At 37.4% G+C, this 26,290-nt stretch overlaps 2 protein-coding genes across 3 annotated transcripts in view; one reads left to right on the top strand and one right to left on the bottom strand.

Annotated features, from left to right (window-relative positions):
• The window catches only part of CCDC175 (coiled-coil domain containing 175), a 62,523-nt gene extending 57,384 nt beyond the window's left edge, over positions 1-5,139 (top strand). Inside the window, exon 20 of the mRNA XM_015143798.3 lies at positions 3,835-5,139. Within this exon, the coding sequence (XP_014999284.3) occupies positions 3,835-3,881 (47 nt within the window). The 3' untranslated portion in view covers positions 3,882-5,139. The remainder of the gene's footprint in view (positions 1-3,834) is intronic.
• On the bottom strand, positions 3,807-26,238 carry JKAMP (JNK1/MAPK8 associated membrane protein). 2 transcript variants are annotated; one of them, XM_015143763.3, is made up of 7 exons: positions 26,159-26,238; positions 23,843-23,916; positions 22,825-22,979; positions 15,151-15,357; positions 11,383-11,564; positions 7,899-7,975; positions 3,807-5,315 (listed from the first exon to the last, which is right to left on the bottom strand). In XM_015143763.3, the coding sequence occupies exons 1-7, from the start codon at positions 26,160-26,162 to the stop codon at positions 5,097-5,099; spliced, it is 918 nt and encodes a 305-aa protein (XP_014999249.1). In that variant the 5' UTR covers positions 26,163-26,238; the 3' UTR covers positions 3,807-5,096.
• Positions 26,239-26,290: the final 52 nt, after the last annotated feature.

The following is a 26,290-nucleotide window of genomic DNA, read 5'->3' as shown; positions in this document are numbered from 1 at the left end:
TGCACTGTCTTCACATGAATGAATCTTCGCCATTTTTATCTGACACCTGCTGGAATCTTTGTGTTGCAACAAATTTAAATAGACCTTTGAGAAAGTTTCGCTGAGTTACTAATATCATATGCCCTTTTTCATATATTTTGAGGACTGTCTGATGGATAATCTATGACAAGTAGAGACTAGCAATGTGGAAATAAGTAAAGACCACCCAAATAAGAATAAGCAGAGGCTGTTTATGCAGAGCTTGCTATAGCAATGGAGCCAGCCAGTGTCTTAGTTCGTTTGGGCTACTACAACATTCTGTACACTGGGTAGCTTATAAACAACACGAATTTATTTCTCACAGTTCTGGAGGCTGGGAAGTCCAAGATCAAGGCACTGGCAGGTTTGGCTTCTGCTGAGGGCCCACTTTCTGGTTCATAGAATGGTGCTTCCTCACTGTGTCCTCAAATCATTTAAAGGTTGAGGCAGCTCTTTGGGGCCTCTTTGAGAAGGGCATGAATCCCAAGACCTAATCACCTCCCAAAGGCCACACCTTCTAATACACACTGGAGATTAGGTTTCAACATAGGAATTTTGAAGGAGACACAAACTCTCAGACGATAGCAACCACGATTACTGGCTGTTTTTTTTTTTTTTTTTTTTTTTTTTTTTTTTTTTTTGAGACAGGGCCTCTCACTCTGTTGCCCAGGCTGGATTGCAACCTCTGCCTCCCAGGCCCAAGCAATCCTCTCACCTCAGCCTCCCAAGTAGCAGGGACTACAGGCACATGCCACTGTGCCTGGCTACTGTGTTTGTGTGTGTGTGTGTTTCTGTGTATTTTGGAGACGAGGTTATGCCATGTTGCCCAGGCTGGTCTTGACCTCCTGAGCTCAAGCAATCCTCCTGCCTCAGCCAGTGCTGGGATTATAGGTGTGTGCCACGGACCTATTGAACTAAATGAAGGGGAACGAACGCAAGAATAAAAGACAAGAGAGTATATTTGGAAGAAGGGGTCAGGGAGCACCTTGCCTCTAGTGGACAAGGGCCCTGAGCTTTACACAGCCCTCTGTATTTATTAGGCAAAAGAGATAGCAAGGTGGGGGTGGGGGGGTGGGGGGGTGGTTGTCTGCCAGCAGCTTGATTCACAGCAGGCTTGCAAGACTGCATTCTTAGAACAATAGGCGCTAGATTTCTCAATAGATAACTTCAAGGAACCCTGTACCAGGGAGTGAGGCCCTCAGCACACCTTTTGGTGGCAGGGCCATGTGAGTTTGCCCACATCCTGCATTCATGATAAACAGTTTGCTGTTTGATCATATAGCCTCTAGTGGAAGGCTGAGTTGGTCACATCCCACGGGCCTTTGGCTCCCCACAGGTGTGAGCCACAGTATCAGCTAAGCTCTGCTTCTTACATGTTATTTAACCTCCACTCCTCAGTCTCCCCAGTTGTAAAATATCACTGATACCTAACAGGAGTTATAAAACACCAGACCCATATTAGGCACTCATCAGATCCCTGAAACCTATCACCCTCCTGGGGAGGTAACAGTTAAGTTTGGCTCCTTGAATTCCTTGGCCATCTCTGAGCCACCTGTAATCTCCCAGCTTTTGAATGTTCCCTGTTGAGTTGGTTCTGCCACAGGACTTCTGGAGAAGCCCTTATCTCCATTCAGCACCCCTCTACTGCCCTCTTCTGGCCATGATAGTCATTGCAGCCCTGCAGGTCCTGCCCTCTCCAGGATCACTGCACTAGCTTCATTAACATTGGGCACTTTGGAGCCTGGCACTGGAGCAGATGTTACAGTGACAAAGTTGAATAAACCCCAGGCCCTGAACCTTAAAGTGCATACCCTGTGAGAAACAGACAACTGAAGAGCTGGATACAAGAATATATTGGATTCCTTCTAGAAAGTGGCTATAGGAGTGTAAAGGAGAAGCACAGACATAAGCTGGTTAAGCACTGCAAGTAGCAAGGCTGAGTGGAGATCTGCTGGGGGAACCAACCAGCACGAGCAGCAAGAGTGTGGAATAGGCTTGTCAGAATGTTAAAGGCCAGATGTCATCCTGAAAATGAATCACTAAAAACTTACTTTTTGCTTTAACATTTTTTCTTGTAAATCAAAGGTAAATAATTCTTAATGTATATGTAAGCTAAACAGTAACTTAGTACAGTTATTTTTAAAGTATTAAAAATAATTTTGTCTTAAAATTACAAAAGTCCTTGAGTATTACATCATATGTTAGGTTACATAAATAATTTGTGTATTAACCAAATATCTTGATACATGGACTACAGAAGACATTTTTAGGATTAGGTACTTTAAAAGAAACATTTAAAAAATCAATTTATATAACTGTCAAAGTTATCTCGTTATTGTGATGAGGGGCTTGATACAATCATCTACATTTTAATTCTAGAAAAGCACCTCTTTATAATTAAAGCAGAATCAAAATTTCAGAGAGAAGAAAATCATTTGCCTAGTACTTGTCTCTTGGAAAAATTAAGATCTGAAATAGGAGTTTAGATCAGTGGTTCTCAAACATTAGAATCACCTGGAGGTTTTAAAAAATCCCTGTGCTCGGCTGGGTGTGGTGGCTCATGCCTGTAACCCCAGTACTTTGGGAGGCTAAGGTGAACAGATCACTGAGGTCAGGAGTTTGAGGCCAGCCTGACCAATATGGTGAAACCCTATCTGTACTAAAAATACAAAAAGTAGCTGGGTGTCATGGTGGGCACCTATACTCCCAGTTGCTTGGGAGACTGAGGCATGAGAATCACTTGAACCCAGGAGGTGGAGGTTGCAGTGAGCCGAGATTGCATCACTGCACTTCCGGCCTGGGCAACAGAGTCAGATCCTGTCTCAAAAAAAAAAAAAAAAAAAAAAAAAAAATTCCCCATGTTCAAACAGCACCGTAGACCAATTCAACATGAATTTCTGGGCGTGGGGCCCAGACATTATTTTTAAAAATCTCTCCAGGTGGCTTCAATGTGCAATAGTCTCACAAACCAATGGTTTTAGACAAATATATAACAAAGTAGTTATTAAATTTATCAACTGACCCAAATTAATCAAGAAAACACAGATTTAGTATCCCTGGTCTGAAAATCCAAAATCCAAAATGCTCCAAAACCCAAAGCTTTTTCAGCACCAACATGACACTCAAAGAAAATACTCTTTGGAGAATTTAAGATTTCAGATTTTAGGATTACGGATACTGTTAAGTATAATGCAAATATTCCAAAATCTGAAAATACCTGAAATTCGAAACACTTCTGGTCTAAAGCATTTTTGGATATGAGATATTCCACCTGTATTTTGACTTTTAAATGACCTCTTCAGGACTGGTTAGCAAAATTACCAGACACTGTAGTGATGAGGATTGTGGTGTGCTACAAGAGCCTAAGTCAAAACTTAACAAAGCTAAGACAAGGGTCGATTTTAAAATTTCAATGACCATGTTTTAACAAATTATTTAGTAACATTAGCAACTGCAGTGGCTATGAGTTGTTCTAGTCTTATTCTTACCAAAGCAAATTAAAAATACAGATATATGTTAAGTATTCTGGAAATGATTTGCCTGGGAGGCCTTGTAATTATAATTTCTTCTTTTGCATATATACTTTTCTGCTAGAACAGGACATATGAAAAAAAAGATTGTAAAAATGGCTCCAAGTGGACCAGAATATAGAGTCCTAGTAATCAGACACATGACACCCTCCCCACTCTATCCCGATTATACAATTACCCAGTTGAGGATTCTTTGGGCAACTCAGAATTTTAATGAACACTAATAACCCCCCAAACATATGTGCAGTACGAATAGAATTTTTACATTTATTTTTTATTCCTACAGAAAAGAAGAAACACATTCGTACCAAGAGTTCATTTCCCAGTGGTTAAATGTACTGAGAAAAATACATTAACAAAGAATAACTAACAAAATAACTCAAGGATACAACTGCTGTGAATTCAAAAGACAAACACAACTACAGGAAAAGTGAGTGCACTTGCTTTCACATTTTGCAGCTGTTAATAGAAGTCTTAAACATTTAAAATTTAACTAACTCACACAACCTCCACCAAGTAGCAGAATCAATAAATGAAATTCTAAACAATAAAAATGGATAAACATGGTCAGGTTGTTAGGTTAAGAGCTAAAAATCTCATTTTGCTTCCATGGTTGCGACCCTAAGTCTCAAGGCCTTCAAAGCATAAACATCACAGAAAACCTATCACAAACCACAAACCAACCACAGGAAAACCTTTTATACTGTGTATCTTCTGTATTTCATAAATCTAATAAGCCATCAGTTGTAAGATGCATCCTAATTCAGAGATGTCAAAACATGAAATAAAAAGTATCTCTGGATCAATAAAATATGCTATGTATACATACCCGAGATATGAGAGGAAACTATTTACCAGTTTGAATTACTTCCATACTATTGTGCCAAACAACAATTAAGTGTCAAAACATTGAAATTTTATGTAGTTAAGCTTTTTATTGTTGTTTTCTTTACAGGAACAATAATCCAAACAAGCCTTGAACCAGTCTATAGACAGAAAACATGTCATATAAATTATTATCTATTTTTGCAATACATCAAAATACTGTATTGGTGAAAATAAATAGATAACAAAAAACAATATACATCATTTCTATGTTTGCTATCAGACCCCACAAGTATGTGTGTCTTTACAATTCATTATAGGTGAAAAACAAACTGAAACACAACAGGTATGTACAATTATGCCACTGTTAAGGAGTGAACATTACATGTGTTGAAGTTTTTCTTCATAAAATGGAACACATTGCTAGGTACACAGAAACATGATTTTGCTCGAAAGAACAGCTGAACTGTTGAGAGAGGCAAGGGCTTCCTAGTGGGCTTCCAGTGTAGCAGATATTACCCTGTATAACAGAGTATTATGGGGTTTTGCATTTTCCAAGTCTGTAAGTCTAACCATAAGCAAAACAAAAACAAACCGAAACATTAAGATATACTGACAATCTTATTCCCATATATGACAGAATAGTTCTCATACAATGTTAAGACTGATTTACTTTTTTATTAGGAGCACTTCTTAGGTTTTTGGCATTTCACATGTCTACACTCAGTGTCCGTTGGCTCCTTCTGAGAGTATCCGTGAAGGTTCGGTAAATTTTGCAGTGAACAAGTAAAAAAGGGCTGGTGTAGGTACCAAAGCCAAAAGGGGCAAATCTTGCTCAAGTTTATCCACTCTGGAAATGGAGATTATTCCATAGGCATGAAGTAACCAGTGGCTGAAGAGAACAATAAGTCTTTTCTTTCTGACCAGAAGATCATAGCAGTTCTATATAATTTTGTAAAAGAAAGAAAAGAGAAATACAGATTATCAGGCTAAATCAGCTGGATAATTTATTTTAATGTAAAATGTATTATTTATAATCTCAGAATCATAAAATATTTGAGCTACAAAAGACTTAAGAAATCACTCAGTCTAGCCACTCCACTTTGTAGATGAGGAAAGTGAGGCTCCTAAGGTCATATAAGCACTCAGCAGCAGCACCCAGACGAGAGCCACGTCATCATGTCTCTGAAGTCCTAGTCTATGCCATCATTCACTCCTGGAAACACTATAGTTTCTTCTGAAAGAAAGATATAAACTAGAAGGGAAACTCCACTTTATATGCTTTCTTCCTGGCCTGATCCACGGTGGTTATAGATCTACAGGTGAGAAATAGGAGGTACAGAAACGCAACCTCCTTAACTTCTAGCATTCCTGGAGCCTGCTGCATGAATAGTAAGGGAGCAGAAATGACACATGAACACTCTGATTTTCTTTTAATCCTTAATACAGCTGTATAGTATGCAGAAACTAGAAGAATGAAATTAATACAAAATTAATACCTAAATGTGCTAATGAACACATTAAAACGTAATTTGCAACAGGTTAGTTACCAACTTTCTCTTATCATTAAACAGCTCATCAACTCAACCAGTACTAAGCTGTCTTTTCCTGCTTTAGGTCCCCATTTCTGATTCATGCTAATTGAAGTATGTGAACATTTTATATAGGAGATTCACAGGGGCAGAGAAACAAATAAGTTCAAGCTAATTTAACAGTGTATGGCTAATTCTTAACTCTGGATAAGATGAAAAAATTCAAGACCGGGTCTGGTGGCTCACCCCTGTAATCCCAGCACTTTGGAAGGCCGAGGTGGGTGGATCATGAGGTCAGGAGTTCGAGACCAGCCTGATCAACATGGTGAAACCCCGTCTCTACTAAAAACACAAAAATTAGCCAGGTGTGGTGGCGTGCGCCTGTAATCCCAGGTACTCAGGAAGCTGAGGCAGGAGAACTGCTTGAACCTGAGAGGCGGAGGTTGCAGTGAGCTGAGATTGCACTACTGCGCTCAAGCCTGAGCAACAGAGTGATACTCTGCCAAAAAATAAATAAATAAATAAATAAATAATTAAAAACCTGATTTTATCCAAATATCCAAATATCCAACTATTTCCTCCTTCAAATCTTTCCCTAGAGTTGATAAAAGTGCCAAAACTAATTTGCCTCGCTTCTTTAATTAATTATATTTCAATGCTGGTTAAAGATTACAAAGGAAAAATGAGGATCATCTCCAGATGAAAACAACTGAATAATCACTATAAAAACATTCTGTCTAGTTCTTCCACTATTATCCTACCTAAAAGTCACTATGATTCCTAGATGTTTTCCCCCACTCACTGTCTCACTAAGGCAACAGAAAAAGTGGCATCAACAGCAACCACTCCAAAATAGTTTACAACTTATTTTCTCTCAGTTGAGTTTTCTTTTATGTTATGAATTATGACAAAGCACATATCAATTGTCATGGGTAGTTTGAGACAGTTCAAAGGCCCTAGATTAGCAAGTATAGGATGGAAGAGTACTAAGACACTTCAGATTGGCCTCAGAATAAAGAGTTCTTAAATCAGAGCCATTAACGTATTTAAAAGCAATAATTTAAATGTAATATATTAACAGTAGAGAGCCACATAATTATTTTAGAAAGAAAATGTCAGATTGCATATGAACAAATAATGTACAAGAATGCCCATTTTGATTCAAAGTTTAATGAATACATTTTCCCCTAGATATAGAGTCAAATATACTACTACTTCTCATTTGTTGTTCATGTTTTCCACCAATAGCTTAGTTCCTTAATAGAATATCTGAAAATATAAAAGTTATGACATGATGTTCTATTCTACCCAGTGACTATAAATATGTCAAAAGATACTTTTTTGGCCAAAAATATTCTGAAAATAAAGACATATATAGTTTTTAAAAAGGAGTTCTTTATAATAGTGGCCTTACACTGAAATATTAAAAAGTTAGAGGTACAAAATGGATACCGTGAAAAAGGAACAGTATCAGAATAATGTGGCTATTAATGTTAGCTCCAAATCCCCCAAACATTATGGGATAAAAGTAAACATCCATAATCAAGAAAATAAAATTTGTGATAAAACAAAGAAGGATATGGAACACATAATTATTGATGACTGTTAATGTTGCCATTGTAAAATAAAGTTTAAAATTAGTTCTAAATATAAAACATTTTTATGGTTTTTCTCAAAATAGTGCTAGTAACTTTCAACATTTCAATAATTATATGTTTGCTACATGGGTAAATTGTGTGAAACGACTTTTCTCCTTCATGCTGGATACTTGAGCCCGACTACTTCACTCTTTCACTCATTTCCCAGGGAAATATATAGTCTGGTACACAACTTTTCATAAAGTTAACAAGCCAAAAGCTACCAAGTGGCATCAATCAACCAAAGATTACTAAAACAATTAGTTGTACTATATCATATCATATGGACTATTCTGATATTTACTTGTCAAATTTATCAAAAACAGTCTTTAACAAAGGAAAAAAAGACTTCCTACCTCTATTTCAGAAGCAGACATGTATACAGCCAGAGTAACCAAAGATAACACTAATATAATGTATGGGAAGGCGTAATCTGAAAGAGAAGCATTGGTGTTATGTTGGAAATTAAACAAATTTTCTCAATAAACCATCAAATAAATTCAAATAGTAATTCTTAGAGTCAAATCCTTTCTCAACCAGTTCTGTGAGACTTACAACCTAAGGTTCTGAGGCTGGGGCCAGCAAGCTTTTTCTGGAAAGGGCAAGATAGTAAATGATTTTAGCCCTGCACGTCTCTGTCTCGATTACCCAGCTCTGCAGCTGTAGCAGGAAAGCAGCCATAGACAATACATACATGAATGGGCATGGCTGTGTTCCAATAAAAACTTTATGGACAGTAAAATATAAATTTCATACATTTTTCACATCAAGAAATATAAGTCTTTTGATATTTTTTAACCACAAAAAAATGTAAAAACTATCCTTGGGCCAGCTTTGAAGAACCCTGCCTTAAGGCATCCAGTGAATGTAAATAATTAACTTCTCTCCTCTGCATTCTAGAATAGTACCGGTTATGTACTAAACTTAGGAGAATTCAAAAAATGGTCAAATAATTTTCTGTGTTTTGTGGTCCAGGTGGGGAACCTCAGTTGAGAAAGGTTATCTATAAGAGTAACTCAGCTTTAATTAATCTTTAGAAAAGGTCATTTATCAATAAACTTTAAAGGATAAAGAGATCATTCAGTATTCTTAATATCAAAATTCCAGCAATCTCTACTTTAAATACAGTACAATAATACTTTAAGCAAATTTTTTCCTCTAAAACACCACTTTTCTCTTAAAATGTTTCAAATTTATAACACACTAAAATAAATGGACAAATTGAGAAAAATACCTTTGAATTATTTTTCATACAATTATTTGTAAATGACTTCAGTTTATGAAACTACTAATCATTCTACATTGCAGTAGAACCCATTTGGAACAATTTCAAATGTTAACTCAGGATTCAGCACCAGAAACTGAATTATCTATACAGGCCTGATTCCGAATTACTAAAGAACTAAATGACTTATTTGACATTTATAACCTTTTATTTCATAGACAGTGATTAGGTCCTCAATCAGCCTTTCAAAAAATAAAAAATAAAAAACAAAATTCTAACTTATACGTAGCTAAACAATGTTGCTAATGATACAAATTTAAGACCTGGTAGTAAAAAGCCATATACAGTAAAAAGGAATAAAGAGGAAGTTTCTAACTGAGCCCAAATTTGTGGGGAGTAGAGGGAGGTGCCGGGCTAGAGATAGGATTTGGAGTGGTTCTTAAATTCTACTGCATAAAAAAACTTGAGATTTTGTGCAACCAGGTCTGGAGTAGGGTCTAGGGATATGCATTTTAGTTCCCCTGGTGGTTCAGATACAGATCACACTTAGAAGCTGGCTTCCATAATACTTGCAAAAAAGGTAAAAGTTTGTCACTGACATATTCCTAATCATGCCCTAGACCCGCAGTCCTTCATTATCTTAAGCTATCAGAAGCTTCCTGGTGCTCTGCTTTCCTCAGACTTGCTATATCCCTACAAACCAAAAATTATCTTTTTTTCAACATCATAACATTATGAGTTAGTAGTGCAAATGAACAGTACCTCCTTGAGTCCCCCATGAATGTGTTTTGAGTGGAAGCTTGTTAAAATGATAAAAACATTCACTGTGGGAAAAGTTATTTTTCAATACAGACAGCTACAATATAGAAAGCAATGCTGTCTGGCATCTCTTTGGGTTAGCTTTCCAAACGTTTTCCTGCTTTTCACAGTGTTTCCCTTGTTTCCATTTCATAGCCAAAAGGCTCTACACAATAGCACCACCTGCAGTCTAGAACCTACAGATTTGAGGTCGGCCAATTCTTAATTCTTCCAGCCTAGCAGAAACAACTACCTGTAATCTTTTGGCTATTCCACGAATACTGAAACTGAATTCATTTCTCTTCACCAACCTACTTGCTGCTTCTAATATTCATATTTATCCCTCCACTGGTTACTAAGTCAAAAAGCTACTTTATAAAATTCTTGTCCCATTCCTTCAACCCCTATATTTGTTACCTAGCTTAGTGAATGCTATCTTTGAAGCTGCTCCTCATTCCCAGTGTTTTGCTACCATAGGTAGAGAATTCCACATGTATCAAGTTATCTTTCTACAGTGCAAATGTAATCATGTCACTCTTCTGCCTAAATCCTTTTAAAAACAGGTCCCTATTCCCTAGAGCAAGAATGGCAACCTCAAATGACACAGAGGCTAGCCAGGAAGGTACAGGGAATGGGCCAAATCTAACAGGGAGAGAGGAGCTAGAGGGAACTATAGATTTTCGAATCCTGTGCAGGCCAAATGAAACAGTTCGTCTGTAAACCAGAATATGGGGGATAACAGAATTTCTGGTTCCCTTGGTCTTACCCTCAAGCCCCACCATCACCTTGAACCAAATTACATTCCTAAACTATATTACCAAATTATATTACCAAGCTCCATATAAAGGCTGATGTCCAACATCCTTGGAATGTTCAATGTCACATATTCAAAAGAAACACACTACGTTTTCTCAGCCACTGGGCTTGCCTGCTTTATCTCCTGGTTGTATGTGAGGTTTTTAATAGTGAATTTTTCTTATTCTTCTGAGTCACAGTTTGGTCTAAATGGTTACTAAGCAAATGAATTAATGGTTACATTAAAATAAAAGATATTGAGGACTTTTACTATAAAAGGTTTTCATAAATGAACTTAGAAACCTAAGACCTTACTTAATAATAAACAGTATACATTATCAAAACTAATTTTCATAAATTCCTAAATAAAAACCAATTTCTATTTCTTATGATATACTTAGATTTTTAAAATCTTCTAATTTGGTCATAAGCTTCAAATGCAAAGTATTCTCTAAACAGAAATCAGTTTTGATTAGCTGTCACTGATTTCTTGAGAATTTTTATTCCATTCCAAGAAATCCATGACTTTTCTTTATAATACTGATCATATGTTTTAGCAAAAACATACACTAAGGTTTATTTTCAAGGATTAAACAAATTAGCTGGACGCAGTGGCTCATGCCTATAATCCCAGCACTTTGGGAGGCCAAGGTGGGCGGATCATGAGGTCAGGAGATCGAGACCATCCTGACCAACATGGTGAAACCCTGTCTCTACTAAAAAAAATTACAAACATTAGCCGGGCATGGTGGCATATGCCTGTAATCCCAGCTACTCAGGGGGCCAAGGCAGGAGAATCAATTGAACCTGGGAGGCGGAGGTTGCAGTGAACCGAGATCATACCACTGTACTCCAGCCTGCTGACAGAGTAAGATTCCATCTCAACAAAAAAAAAAAAAAAAAAAAGAAAGGATTAAGCAAACTATTTTAAGGAAAAAGTTCCAAAGTTAAATCTAGAGGAAATATTACTGCATACAATAATAAATATATTTCATTGACTTGACTGTACCCATCAAACTTACATAAAAGGCCTCCACCAACTGCCTGAAGCACAGTTAAAATTGGGAAGAAGTAAAGTGCAGCATAAATACTTTTAAATCGATCAGACTTCCCTAACCCACATGCAATCTTCTTCACCAGAAGAGGTCGGAGCAGCATCATTAATACCAAGCAGAATGCATAATAGATAAATACAATGGTGTATCTGTAAAATAAAATGGAAAATTTGTAACATCAAAAATGTTTTAAAAATGTTTTTATCCTTGATCACTTTTAAATGAAAGAGCCTAAAAAAGGTTTAAAAAGCATATTTACTCTATCCATTGGATATTCAGATTGGCGGAAGGCTGGCCAAACAGGCTCTCATACACTGCTAGCAAAGGTACAATGGTTGCTTTCTTAGGTAGTCTGGAAATATGTATCAAAAATCCTAAAACTGTTTATCCCTTTTGATTCAGCAATTTTACCTGTAGAAATTTATCCAAGGGAGACAACCAGGGATACATAAAAAAACCTACTGTACAAGGATTTTTATTGAATCACTTACAATAAAGAAAAGTCCTAAAGAAAATAAATATTCAATTATAGGAAACTGGTTATATTTTATAGTATATTCATGCTGCAATATTATGCAGACATAAAAATTTAGTTATGAAATAAATGTTAACAAAATTAACTGTGCCTAATATATTAAGTACCAACAGCTTACAAAATAGCATGTCATAGTATAGCCTTAATAGTCTTTAAAATGTATGCATACACATGCAGAAATAAAACTGGAAAGACAAAATTTTTAGCAGAATCCATCTCATGGAATAGAATTACAGATTATTTTATTCTGTGTGTGCTTTTATTCTATGTTTTTGAAATGTCCCATTTTTAATGTAACTTTTATAATCAGAAAAAAAAAGCTGTAGAAAGAGCTCTGTGTCACCAGACTTCTAGTACTTTATTTTGAATAATGGGACTTTTATCCACATAGTTCTACCTTAATTTTCCTGAGTATTTTCAAATTGTTTTTACTATCTTGCTACTCAAACCCTCTCCCTATACAGGGGAGTGTCCTACGAAGTCAGCAGTCATTTCAGATCACGGACCACATGCTTTCTACCCACACAGCAAAATGATACCATAATCCTGTGTTTCTGTGATGCTTTTAGGTTCAGTCCTGTATGGTAATACATTAGTACATGTTTGATCTCTTGGGTGATACTTTTTTTGTCTTGTTATACCACCCCCAACCAACATCAAAAGAAAACAAAATCTATCCATTCCTGCAACTTGTAGTTCCTTAAGAGCGCTAAAAAAGATGATTTTAATCAAGAGGAAACCATCATGTGTTACCTCTTCTAATGAATTAGTTTCCTAGTCTTGTTTGCTACCTCCTATCAACAGCAAAACAAAACAAAATCTGTCCATTCCCACAACTTGTAATTCCTTAAGAGCTCCAAAAAGATTATCACTTTAATCAGGAAGAAACCATCCTGTTTCTCCAAATGAACTAGGAAACTAGTTTGTGGAAGTGATTATGTTTCCCACTCCTGCTTTCCACCAGAAGACCTCATCCCATTCCACTCTTCCCCTCTTTCAATCCATGCTGCCTACATGTGGGGATAGTTTAAATTTGACAAACTAAAGCTAATTATTGCTATAACAGTAATAACTGCCATTTTCCATAACTCATTCTTAAAGTTTTAGTAATGTAAAAGTTATTTTTTGCAGTAAGTTATAATGATAGAAGCTTACATGTTTTTTCATGCCTCATCTAATCTGTTTCCCCTTAAAACTATAACTATCAGTAAAGTAGTGTGGTATTTTTCAATTTGTAAGAAACTAGGCTATATATACATTGGGAAAAACGGCCTTCATTTGTCAATGCACTAGTGTTCCAAAGATTTCTGGTAATTGTGTGCTATTACTTTTTGTTGACTTGCAAAAAAAAAAATTACTATGACTTGTGGTAGCCCTACAACCTTCAGAAATGTTTAGCCCAGTCTGACCAAACATTTATTATTTAGAATGGTTAGGTAAATAAATAATATGCCTAAACCCAATGCTATAAGACAGTATATCTCATAATTTTAAAAATCACTGTTTTGTATAATTAATAAAACAAGGCAGGCAAGCTGTTCTACAATGACTGTTGGTAAAGGTGCTGAGGAAGAAAAACAAACAAACAATCTTGATTCAGGGATAGCGAATAGATGGAAAATGTCCTAATCAGTGAAGCTGTGTGATGATTATGATTGACAGAGAGTGCTGCCACAAGATTCTTAGCCTACACTCAATTCAGCAGAAAAAGTGCTATAATAAATTAGAAGTGACTATTACAGGTGCAGATGAGTGTTGGTAGTACCTGTTTGCCATTTCTCTTCCAATCTTATATTTTCTTACCCTCCTAATATAGGCTTTACAAATATTAGTATAAGTAACATAAATGAGACTGTTGGTAAGTAAGTCTGATTTTGTTTTAAATAAGATTACCTTATATCTTATTTAAATATAATATTCATTTCACTTATTAAGTTTTCCAAATAGGACTATGTTAAGTTATGCAAGGCCTCAGGAGAGTTACATGACAAGAGGGTAATTAATGCTTAGAGCTAAGCTCTACGAATCAATGAATCAACAAAAAGGACATTATCGGTCTTTTATATAGTATTTTATATAAAAATTATAGCTATATATGTATATATATGTGTGTGTATATATGTGTGTGCATGTATATTATATGTGTGTGTGTGTATATATGTGTGCGTGTGAAAATATATATATATATATATATAAACTAATTTGTCATACCTAAAAATTGGCAGTGAAAGGCCCCAGTGGCTCATGCATGTAATCCCATCACTCTCGGAGGCCAAGGTGGGTAGATCACTTAAGGCCAGGAGTTCAAGACCAGCCTGGCCAACATGGCAAAACCCCGTCTCTCTACTAAAAATACAAAAATTAGCCAGGCATAGTGGCACATGCCTGTAATCCCAGCTGGGGAGGCCGAGGCACAAGAATCACTTGAACCCAGAAGGCAGAGGTTGCAGTGAGCTGAGATCTCGTGCCACTACACTCTAGCCTAGGCAACAGAGCGAGACTCTGTCTCAAAAACAAACAAAAAACTGACAGGTAGAAAAGATGATTTTCATTTTTCTATATCTGGTTGTTTTGTACCTATATGCATGTCTATGTTTTTGATGTTTTATTATTAAGAAGTTGCTCAAAAAGGACTAATTTCCCTGAGCATATTATGTACTGAAAGCCCACTACAATTATAAGAATATAAATACCAGACTTCTATTTTCCCTTTCCCCCAAAAAATATCAAAATGAATTTGATTCATTTTCTAGTTCTAGAATTTACAAAAATTCATAAAAATTCTGAAACTGGAATAGTCTGGCATAATTGCATACATAATTTTATGAATTTAATATTTTTGAAACAAAACATTCTAATAGAAATTACACTTATTTGGGGAGAAAAAAAGAAAATACACTAACCCAAACACTCTAATAATGCCATTTACTATAAAGTGCTTCCTATATCTAAGTTATACAGTATCTGAGAATGTGTGGATTAATTTAATCCTCAAGACATCTTATAAGGTATCATTATTCCCATTTTACCAATGAAAAAACTGAAGTTACAAGAGGCTGTTTACATGTTCAAAGTAATACAGCAGCTGGCAGACCCAGAACTCAAACCCACAGCTGTTTTTGTCTCCAAAGGCCATAAAATCTATAATAATTCTCAGAGATTAAAAAAAAAAAAGATCTTAAGTCAAAATAAACACTTACAGTGGGTAGACAGCTTCATGAGTACAGTGCACTGTGGTAACGTAATCTGGACTTGGGTTGTAAAGCATCGTGTACCAGTCAGAAAGCATCAATACTCGACATGAACGAATATAAAGAACACCAACTGGATCACTCACAAGTAAGGTGATAATAGCTGCCATGCTGCATTCAAATAATGCAGTGATGTGTTGGAAAAGTGCACTGGAACTAGAGAAGGAAAAGCATGATTACTAGAAAAACTGCAATATTTAAATGGCTTAAATAAAACATGTACATGTGTCAAGATACAGATTTCTAAATATATAAGAAAAGTCAAACAAAAACTACTCAAGAGTATAACCTTTTATTCTCAAAAGGGATAAATAACACTGTAGCAGTATTATCTAAATGTGTAACAGAAAAGTAGAAATTAGATCTACCTTGTACCTTTAGTATCTTGCCAAAATGTTGCTAAAAATTTCTTAGTTATCTGTATATTATTTAATCTTAATATGCACATAAAAGATGGCAGGTAACATATGTTTGTTATAAAGTATAGTAATTATAATATTATAAGCTCATCTCCTACCCAATAACTAGAACACTGTCAACAATTTATGACTACTTCTTTGTTCCTCCCCATCCATCCCTCTGTCTCTCCCTTAGAGGCAACCATGTACCAAACTGCTTTTATCACTTCTTTCTAGAAAGTTTTTATCCCAATTGTATTTATGCTTCACAACTATTCTGGTTAGTTTTGCTTATTTTTGAATACTATAAAATGGTATCACACTAATGGAAGTCTTCTGACATTTTTTTCCACTCAAAATTACATTTCCAACTTTCATCCATGCTATTGCTTACAGCTGAGGTTCAGTCATTTTTGCTACTGTATTAGGATTCCACTGTGTGACAATACTGTGATTTGTTTCTCCATTCTGCAGTTAGTTAAATGTGTTGCAAATGTGTTCCTCTTAGTCTGTGGGCTCAATTTTCACTTTCTTTGTGAAGTCTTTTTATAAACATGTTCTAAATTTTAATAGACTGGGCTTTATTTTTTTTCCTACTTAGCAGTTTAAATGTTTTAAAAAGTCCTTCCACACCCTGAGATAATGTGTGTGTATCTCACACACACACTATTTTCTTCTAAAAATTTTAAGGTTTTGCATTTCACATTTATCTTTAATTCACCTAGAAGAGATTTCTGTGTCTAAGGTAAGGTAGAATCTAACTTTACTTTTTCCCATTTGAACTGTCAATTGTCCCAGCAGCAGCATTTTACTGAACAGGTACTTCTTCCCAACCCTACCCTCCCAACTAATTTGCCATGACACTTCTGTCATATAAAGTTTCATATATAACTGTGTTTTGGCTCTCTATTCTGTTTCTTGAGTCCATTTATCTATTCCTGAGCCAGAAGAATAATATGATCATAATCCTTGATGTTACATACATTTTTTCTACTTCTTTGGTGGTCTTGGCTATTCCTGGCCCTTTGCTCTTCCATATAAATTTGAAAATTGGCTTGTCAAGTGCTCAGATAAATCCCATGTAGCTTAGCTCTCTTGGTCTGGCTATGTCACAATACTTTACTGTACGTGGAATATAGGAAATAGTTTCATATATTTATCTTATACTCAACCTTTTTATTAAATGGTTTTGTTATTTCTCATATCTAGCCTATAGGTGACTTTGAGTTTTCTACTTGAACATTTTCCATTATGTGGAATAATTTCCATGATTCCATTGCATAGCAAACTACCTCAAAACTTGGTGGCTTGAAACAAGAACCACTGATCATTTCTCACTATTTTGTGATGTGACTGGGCTCAACTGGGCAGTTCTTTCTGCTCCACATGATGTCAGCTTGGAGAGCACTCATCTAGAGGCTTGACCATGCTGCAGCATTTAAAAGGACTAACTCACATGGCTGCAGTTAAGTGCTGGCTGTTGGCTGGAAGCACAACCAAGGCTGTTAAAAGGTATGCCTTGGTTCTCTTCCACATGGCTTCTGTTTTCAATATTATGCAGTTTAATTATGATGCATGTAAGTGTAAATTTCTATTTATTCTGCTTGGGATGTGTTTTGCTTCTGGGATCTGTGAATCTGTTACTTATTATTTTTGTAAAACCTGAAGCCAGTATCTCTTTTTTTTTTTTTTTTTGTTATAATACTTTAAGTTCTAGGGTACACGTGCGCAACATGCAGGTTTGTTACCTATCTATACATGTGCCATGCCAGTATCTCTTAAAATACTAGCTCTCCTTGGCCGGGCGCACTGGCTCACGCCTGTAATCCCAGCACTTTGGGAGGCTGAGGCGGGCGGATCACGAGGTCAGGAGATAGAGACCATCCTGGCTAACACGGTGAAACCCCGTCTCTACTGAAAATACAAAAAATTAGCCAGGTGTGGTGGTGGGCGCCTGTAGTCCCAGCTACTGGAGAGGTTGAGGCAGGAGAATGGCATGAACATGGGAGGCAGAGCTTGCAGTAAGCTGAGATCACGCCACTGCGCTCCAGGTTGGGTGACACAGCGAGACTCTGTCACAAAAAAGAAAAAAAAAAAGAAAAAAAGAAAAGAAAAAGAGGTTAGGACAGTGGAAATCTGAATTTCTAGCCTCTCTGGGGAGGCAGCAGGAGAGAAGAGGGTTCAGAAGAGCTGGAGGTTTTTCCACAGGATGTCAGCCAGAAAAAAAAAAAAAAAAATACCAGCTCTCCTTCATAGTCTCTATTTTTCCAGAGACCCTAATTAGATACTATGGGCAAAAACTTAACAAAACATTTATGAGAATCTGGCCTTCAATTAACTCTCTAGCTCTTTTCCTCTCAAAACCTGGTAAGGATAGAATGTCAACTATATTGCTAGGCAACACCGCTTATGATACTAATGATCCTGACTGGTAAATTACATCTGGACTGGGGAGAACCATAAATGAATTATAAATGCCTGATGGGGATACCATGGTTTGGCTTTTTTGAATTCAGTGACTCTTGTAATTGGCATGTCACTTGCAGGACCCCAGAAGTTCATGGAATTGTTATGAGAGAGACTGGCTCCTGTGAAGTGTAAGACTTTAAGCCTGCACGACTCCCACATCCACCCAACATGGATCTCACCTTCTTGCACCTGATTTTCCATCTCCTTCTTTCTCAGTGCTATATGCCATTATTTATATGCATTCTTTTCTAGTTCACTAATTCTATCTTCAACTGTTTAATATGCTGACTACCTTTTTTTTTTTTATTTTGGCAAGTATAAATTTTCATTTCTAAAAGTTCCCTTTTCTTCCGCCAATACATCTGTTTATTCCAAATAATCTTATTATTATGGACAGCTTGTGACTACACCCTTACTTTCTTTATAGGTAGCAGTTACATATCCCATAGGTGAAAGTCCATTATCTGTGTCCTTTGAGAGCATAAATATATTGTTTGTTGCATCTACCAATAAGTCCTAGTGCTATTTTATTTAGTAACCACAGACTATGAGGTCATTACTAGATCTTAATGAGCAAGAGTCTTATAGGGTTAAACTGAGAATGGGGAAGCTTTCCAGCAAAGAGACTCTGCTACTTTTGCCAGCAGCTATGGCCACTACTACCTTGGGCTTCAGGCCCTTGAGGGTCTAGTCTTGGCAGAGGCTGCCCAAGATTCAGTATCCAGATAACACTGCTGCTACCAGCAATTGACCTTAGACAACCCTCTCATCCCAACTGCCTGCCTTGTCACTCTGGCCTAACTCAGGGGGGGTTGGTTTGTGTTTTGAAAGAGAAGAGTTCCTGGAGATCTCTCCATCTCCAGCTGGGACCAGCAATGTCTCACATAGTTTATCTATCCCAGACTTTAGTTATTTCATGCAGGTGGGTCACTTGGAGCTCCTAATTAACTCACATTGTTGGAAGCAGAACTCCTGTGCCATTTTACAAAGATGAAAACACTGAAAACATAAATCAACACACATTCACATTATGTAATTTGACATTTTGCTTCCTTATAGAATTAATATTTTTAGAGGCAAAATCCCAACTTCATTATTTCTTGCCATTACTTTGATAACGTTCTTACTGGTCTTCTTGTCATGTTCTATGTCTTTTTTATGTGTCTGTCTGCAGCCAGACACATAATCTTTACAAAACGAAATACAATTTTAAAACTCCTCTCATTAAACTAATTTTGAGTCTTTTTGTCTTTCTGGAAAAATACCCCTTGCCAGCATCATCTTCTATATTTCCTGGCCACGCTAAAAGGCTTTAAGTTCACTTGTGCCTCCACACATCGGGGCATGCATCACCCTCCACCTCAAAACACATTTTACCTATCTGCCAAACCATGCATCCTTCCAGATCAGCTCAGGGGTTATCCCCAGTTTTTAGGAACATTTGTTAAGACACCTCCAGCCCCAATCTATCCGGACTGTAAGTGCAAAGTTTCAGGAAATTGTTAAGAGATGGCCCTTGTGTTCCTTGTTACCAATTTCCTAGGCAAAGCATAGTTGTACAATTCCCTTTTTAAACCCACCTCCTTTCCTGTCTGAGCATTAGTCACTCCTCGCCTTCCCTCAAACCAACCTCTAGTCTCTGATTCAAGTCTCTCCCTCAAAACACAGCTGATATCTGAATTCAAATGCATTTGGTGAAGACATACCTATGGCCTTTAGCTCTTCTCTACTTTGGGGCTGAGAACTTCCTGCCAATTGACTGGGCAATTATTCTGTTTCAGCTTTATCACATCTCTGTTCTCACCCCATCTCTCATCATTCTATTAATATACCGGAAATTAAAAGCTGGATGAAAGATGCTATTTTAAAAGTATTTTTATAAATTATTCTGAAAAATTATAAATGCTTTCCCAATGTAAATAACCACTCTGGATTTATCAGGTACGCCCCAGAAAACCGCTGATTCTATTTCCATCTGGACCATCCTTTCCATTTCCATTCCAACTACCACAGTCTATTTCTTTGACAACAGTCTTCTATTAAATATCTCACCTCTAATCTACCCTCCACAGAAATTTTCTTCCTAAAATATACATCAAATGATGCCACTTCCATACACCAGATCTTTACCAATAAATGATTCACTCAAATAAGGAGTGATTTTTTTGGATGCTCATTCCCTCCGTATCTCATGTTGAAATGTAATCCTCAACGAGGTGGGGCCTAGTGGGAAGTATTTGGGTCACGAGAGTGAAAGCTTCAGGAATGACTTGGAGCTGTGCTCACAGTAATGAGTGAGTTCTCACTCTAGGAGTTCATGTGAGATTTGGTTGTTTAAAAGATCCATGGTGGCTCACACCTGTAATCCCAGCGCTTTGGGAGGCTGAGGCAGGAGGACTGCTTGCGCCCAGGAGATCGAGACCAGCCTGGGCAACAGAGAGAGACTCTGTCTCTACAAAATATAAAAAATTAGCAGGGTGTGGTGGTACACACCTGTAGTCCCAGCTACTTGGACGGCTGAGTCGGGAAGATCACTTGAGCCTAGGAAGTCAAGGTTGCAGTAAGCAACGATCACACCACTGCAATATAGCCTAGGTGTCAAACCAAGACCTTGTCTCGAAAAATAAAAATAAATAAATAAAACATAAAAAAATAAAAATGAAAGAGGTACCTCCTCCCTCTCTCACCATGTGGTTCCCCTTTGCCTCCTGCCTCCTCTCACACTGGTACCCCTCTGCCTTCTGCCATGATTATAAGCTTCCTCAAGCCATCACCAGAAGCAGATGCCAGCACTATGCTTCATGTACAGCCTGCAGAACCATGGGCCAATCAAACCTCTTTTCTTTATAAATTACCCAGTCTCAAGTATTCCTTTACGGCAATGCAAATGGACTAACAGAAAACTGAAACTGAAGGGTAGGGCAATACTATAAAGACACCTGAAAATATGGAAGCAGCTTTGGAGCTGGGTACCAGGCAGAGGCTGAAAGAGTTTGGAGGTCTCAGAAGAAGACAGGAAGATGAGGGAAAGTTTGCAACCTCTTATAGCCTTAAGTGGTTATGACCAAAATGCTGACAGAAATATAGACAGTGAAGGCCAGGCTGATGAGGTCTCACATGGAAATAAGGAAGTTGTCAGGAACTGTAGTAAAGGTCATCCATATTATGCCCTAGCAAAGAACTTTGCTGCATTGTGTCCAAGTCCTATGCATCTGTGGAAGTTGGAACTTAAGAGTGATGACTTAGGGTATCTGGTGGAAGGAATCGTTAAGCAACAAAGCATTCAAGATGTGCTGTGGCTGCTTCTAACAGCCTATGATCAGATAGATGGGGGAGCAAAGGAATGACTTAAAAATTGGGACTTATACTTAAAGGGAAAGCAGAGTCTAAAAGTTTGGAAAATGTGCAGCCTGGCCATGTGGTAGAGAAGAAAAGAGCATTTTCAGGAGAGGAATTCAACCAGGCTGTAGAGCAACAACTTGCTAGAGAGGTTAGCATGGCTAAAAGAGAGCCAAGTGCTAATAGCCGAGACAATGAAAAAAAGGCCTTAAAGCCATTTCAGAAGTCTTTCAGACTGCCTGTCCCACCACAGGCCCAGAGGCCTAGAAGGAAAGCATAGAAAGTAAGCTGTCTTCCTTATTTTTCTCTTTTAATAGCACTCTTTGTTTTGTTGTTGTTGTTTTGTTTTAAGCACTCAACTTTCTGAGTGACTTTTAAATTGAAATCAGAAGGAAAAGAAGGTAGCTAGGTAACAAGTTGCAGTTAGATGAAGAAGAGAGTATTTCAGACAGCAGAAAGAGTTTGGAGGAAGGGAAAGAACCTAAAATAGGAAAGATCCTGAGCAGTTGGAGGAACTAAAAGAAAACCAGTATGGCTGAAATGTACTAACGCAGAATTTGACTTCCCATTCCCAGCAGATTAAAGTTCACATGCTTATCAAGAACCTTCACATTCTGGCCCCAACCTATCTTTCCTACTCCCTTTTATATTACTTTTCTTCATCTGCAACCCACTCTTGACTACCCCAGATTACTTCCATTCCTACCTACCACAGATCACATATTTCATACCTCTATACCATTATTCATGCTGTTTCCTCTGCCTAAAATATTCCTTTTTTGAAATCTTTCAGATCCCATCAGGCATAATTTATCTCTCCATTCTTTGTAACTCCAGAGTACTTTGTTTATAACTCTTCCACTACATTTCTAAGACTGATTTATAATTATATACACACTTGTTTTCTCCACAAGATTATGACTATAAGCCATGTCAGTTATTTTTATATCTCCTTCCCTGATCTTTCAAACATAAAATGCAGTGCTTAGTAAATGTGTGCTGATTTAATATGTTAGTATTAGGTTACAGCTATATTGTTTTTAACTACATCATACTAGATTATTAGTATTAAATTAAATTACAAAGAATGTGTTCCATAACAATAAATAGCTTGTCATCATAACCAATTTTGTGTAGAAAACCAGTAAGAATTACAGTTGAGAAGTAAAAAAGTATTCCTTCAAGATCATTGAAAGTAAAATGGACTAAGGACAGTTCCCCTAAAAATTACTAAGTCATGCCCTATTGTTAAGTTTTCTTGTCACAGTTAAGAATAATCTGAAGATAAAGGAAAAACATGTTTACCACTTTTAAAACAGAAGAGGCAGAATTACTTAATAAGGTCTTCTGAGTGATAATTATTCCAACATTAGTTGGATATAACAACAGCCAGATACAGTCATAGAAATGTGCTAACCTCTTTTTCCCCGAGTACCATTCAATGAAGAACCAATGTAAAACCAGAGGAAGCATTGCCATAAATCCAAGATAGAGCCAATCATAAAGTTCAGGAGATTCTGTGCAAGGCTGACAATATTTCTGTGCATTTGTTCTCTGTCCTCTTGGGCATACCTACAATATATAAAACCAGTATTTTGTGTACAGATATTATTTTAGAATATTAACACCCCCCCCAAATCATTCTATAAGACATCCCATTTCAGTTTAAATATTTAAGTTTACATGTGCAGCTTTTAGAATTAAAAAAGGCATAAGTAAAATAAAAAGAAATCTATATTGTATGTGCTATATTTGTACAATGCTCTTAAAAGATTCCTTTTACTAAGTTACTAAAATAGTTGACTAACATTCAATGAAAAATCTAGTTATGAACATTATATAAGAATAATTGCAGATAAATGTTCTGGATTCATGATGTTCAACTTACTGTACGAGACACGGTACTAAATCATAAATTAGAAATTATTAAATTATTAAATGTTTTAAAAAATAATAGACATCAAAATGCCAACATAAACAATGACTACATTAATGCCTCCATATTCTTTTATATTTCTTTATTTTATTTTTTTTTGAGATGGAGTCTCCCTCTGTTGCCCATGCTGGAATGCAGTGGTGCGATCTTGGCTCCCTGCAACCTCCACTTCCTGGGTTCAAGCAATTCTCCTGTCTCAGCCTCCCGAGCAGCTGGCACTACAGGTGCACACCACTATGCCCAGCTAATTTTTTTCTATTTTTAGCAGAGACGGGGTTTCACCATATTGGTCAGGCTGGTCTGGAACTCCTGACCTCAAGTAATCCACTTGCCTCGGCTTCCCAAAGTGCTGGGATTACAGGTATGAGCCACTGCGCCTGGCCCTCCATATTCTTTTATAAATTAGTGAGTATAATAAGAAAAAATATTCTACGTGTGAAAATATTTCAAAAGCAAACAGATTTTACAACATGAAATAAGACACAAACATAAGACTTACCCCACATTCTCCATATATTTCAGTTGAGCCGTTTTTAAATAATAGGGTCTTCCCACAATAAAGTCCAAGGCATGCTGGTTGGATATCGACAGCTTTTTAAAAACAAATGCCAGTATAGTAACATCTTTTGTGATTATAAAAAAAAATGCAATAATAGCTGAAGCACTTGGCAGAAATAACAGTTTCAAAATTTTAAATAACACATGTTAGACAAAAGTCTTCAAGCATTTTTAAATTTAAATTTCTCCTTTTACACTGTGACACTGCAGACAGTTATCCTGGAACCTTGCTGTTAATACTGTGCCTTATGATAAAGGTCCTCAACCAGCAGAGCAGGATCTATCCCCAGGACTCAAGGCCCAACCCGGTACGATCAGAGGATACTTTTGAGTTTCACTGACTATAAAGTTCAAATATACATATATTTTTAAATTACAGCACCAGTAGAGGGTCACCAGCTTCTATTTTGCCCAGTCAGGACATTAAGCACCCACATGTAGACATACAATTGTCATCTATGTTCATAACAGAACACATTTTCACATGGGAAAAGCAGAGAACATAATTTCAGAACAGAGGTACATAAATTACCTTTATAAAAAGCTTCCTACTTTGTCCTAGCTTTTATCATTTTTGTGGAGGATAAGTGAAAATTTCATCAAGGCTGTCATTGGGCAAATATTTAGGAACTACTGCCTTAAAATTAATCCCCTGATCTAAAGGCTTAGGGGAAAAGCTGCTATTCCTTACATAAAAAACCCCAACAACTAAGAACCTAATACGTTGTCTTTGACCTTATTCACAAGAAGAAATTATGGAAGGAGTTTTCTTCATCAGTGACATCTGATTCCCTTCATTCATTCATTGATTCATCCAATAAACATATACTGAGCTTGATTCCACTGGTTAGGGGCCACTAAAAGTCCAAGGAGAAACAGAATTCCTGCCAAAACCCTACAATCTAATGTGGATTAAAACAAACAGGTTGGGTGAGGTGGCTCACGCCTGTAATCCCAGCACTTTGGGAGGCCGAGGTGGGCAGATCACGAGGTCAGGAGTTCGAGACCAGCCTGGCCAAAACGGTGAAACCCCGTCTCTACTAAAAATACAAAAATTAGCCAGGCGTGCTGGCGCACCTGTAGTCCCAGCTACTCGGGAGGCTGAGGCAGGAGAATCACTTCAACCTAGGAGGTGGGGGTTGCAGTGAGCCGAGATCCCGCCACTGCACTCCAGCCTGGGCTACAGAAGGAGACTCCTTCTCAAAACAAACAAACTGTGGTCTACATGTGAATTAATTTGAAAAAGTATGCATCTTTGACTATTCTTGAACAATCATTTCCAAATTATTCACAGATTCACAATCCAGACTGCCTGGTCTACAGTGCCCTCTCTCCTTTCACGTTCAAGTAGACTTTTTATTTCCTTCTCCTTATGCTGCTGAGAGAAAAAGAGAAGCAGCATTGATTAAAATTCCTCAAGTTTAATATTTTCGCTTTTAACAAATTTCGGACTTAGCTTTTTAAACCCATTGGCCTCTTTAATGGGCGCTTTTTTTTTGGTAATCCATTGTAATCACAATGTTCTAAATTAATACATGAAAATGAATTATGTTTCAGGTTTTTCAAGAATGCAGAAGTTAAGGAATTGGAAACTTCTGTATGGGTTTTACATCTAGTAGATGCTTAATAAGTACATGTGAATATCAATAATCTAAAGTTTCTCAAAATCCAAGGCCTGAAAACCAGTATGATAAACTGAACTGAAATAAACAGCCTATCACCTACTAAACAAAACCCAGGCTCCAAGTGACTGTGTAATTTCCCCTTTCATTTCCTTTAGTGAACGATGGTTAAAGTTTTAAGATTCTATTTTTTTGCAGCGGTCTTGCCCCTTTGTGACGGGCCCTACAAATCTACGTTTGAGGTTGAAGCAGGAGACAAATTATGCAGCAACTTGCTTCTGCTTTAGTTTTTTCTGCACTATCACCCGCGTTTTCAATTCTGAAGTCAACCCTCATGCAAGTGTTCCCTTCACATTGAACTAAGGGACTGAAGGGACATTTCGGACCAAACAACAAAGACCTGGCCTTTCCGCCGCAGACAGCGCGCCTCCCCTGGCAGCCCGTCGGGGACAGAGACCACCCCAACCCGGCAAGAGTGCGGGGCCCGGCCCGAGGGCGGGCGGGGTCAAGGGGCGAGCCTGCGCCGCCAGCTGAAGGCCGCCTACAGAGAGCCGAGCCCGAGGCTAGCCGTGTAGGAAAGCAACCAGGACTACCAGAAACAACCAGGACTTCCCGGGACCTTGCCGACTACTCACCCATGGGCCGCCTGAAGGTTTTTTTCCAGAAGCACTAGACCAGCGGATCTGGCAGCTGCACCGAACATCCGGGCCACAGCGAGCTCGGCGGCTCCGCCTCCCAGTAACCTGAGCAACCGCTCCGAAGTTCCT

Source organism: Macaca mulatta, chromosome 7, assembly GCF_049350105.2.
Source record: "Macaca mulatta isolate MMU2019108-1 chromosome 7, T2T-MMU8v2.0, whole genome shotgun sequence".
NCBI classification, from domain to species: domain Eukaryota; kingdom Metazoa; phylum Chordata; class Mammalia; order Primates; family Cercopithecidae; genus Macaca; species Macaca mulatta.
This window is presented reverse-complemented; position numbering and strand designations above follow the sequence as displayed.

Coding starts and splice junctions, on each gene's coding strand:
- JKAMP (XM_015143763.3), bottom strand. Junction 15,358..22,824: donor TGGTACTCGGGGAAAAAGAG/GTTAGCACATTT, acceptor TTCCTTCTCTAG/TTCCAGTGCACTTTTCCAAC. Junction 7,976..11,382: donor AGTTGGTGGAGGCCTTTTAT/GTAAGTTTGATG, acceptor CTTCTCTTTCAG/ATTACGCCTTCCCATACATT.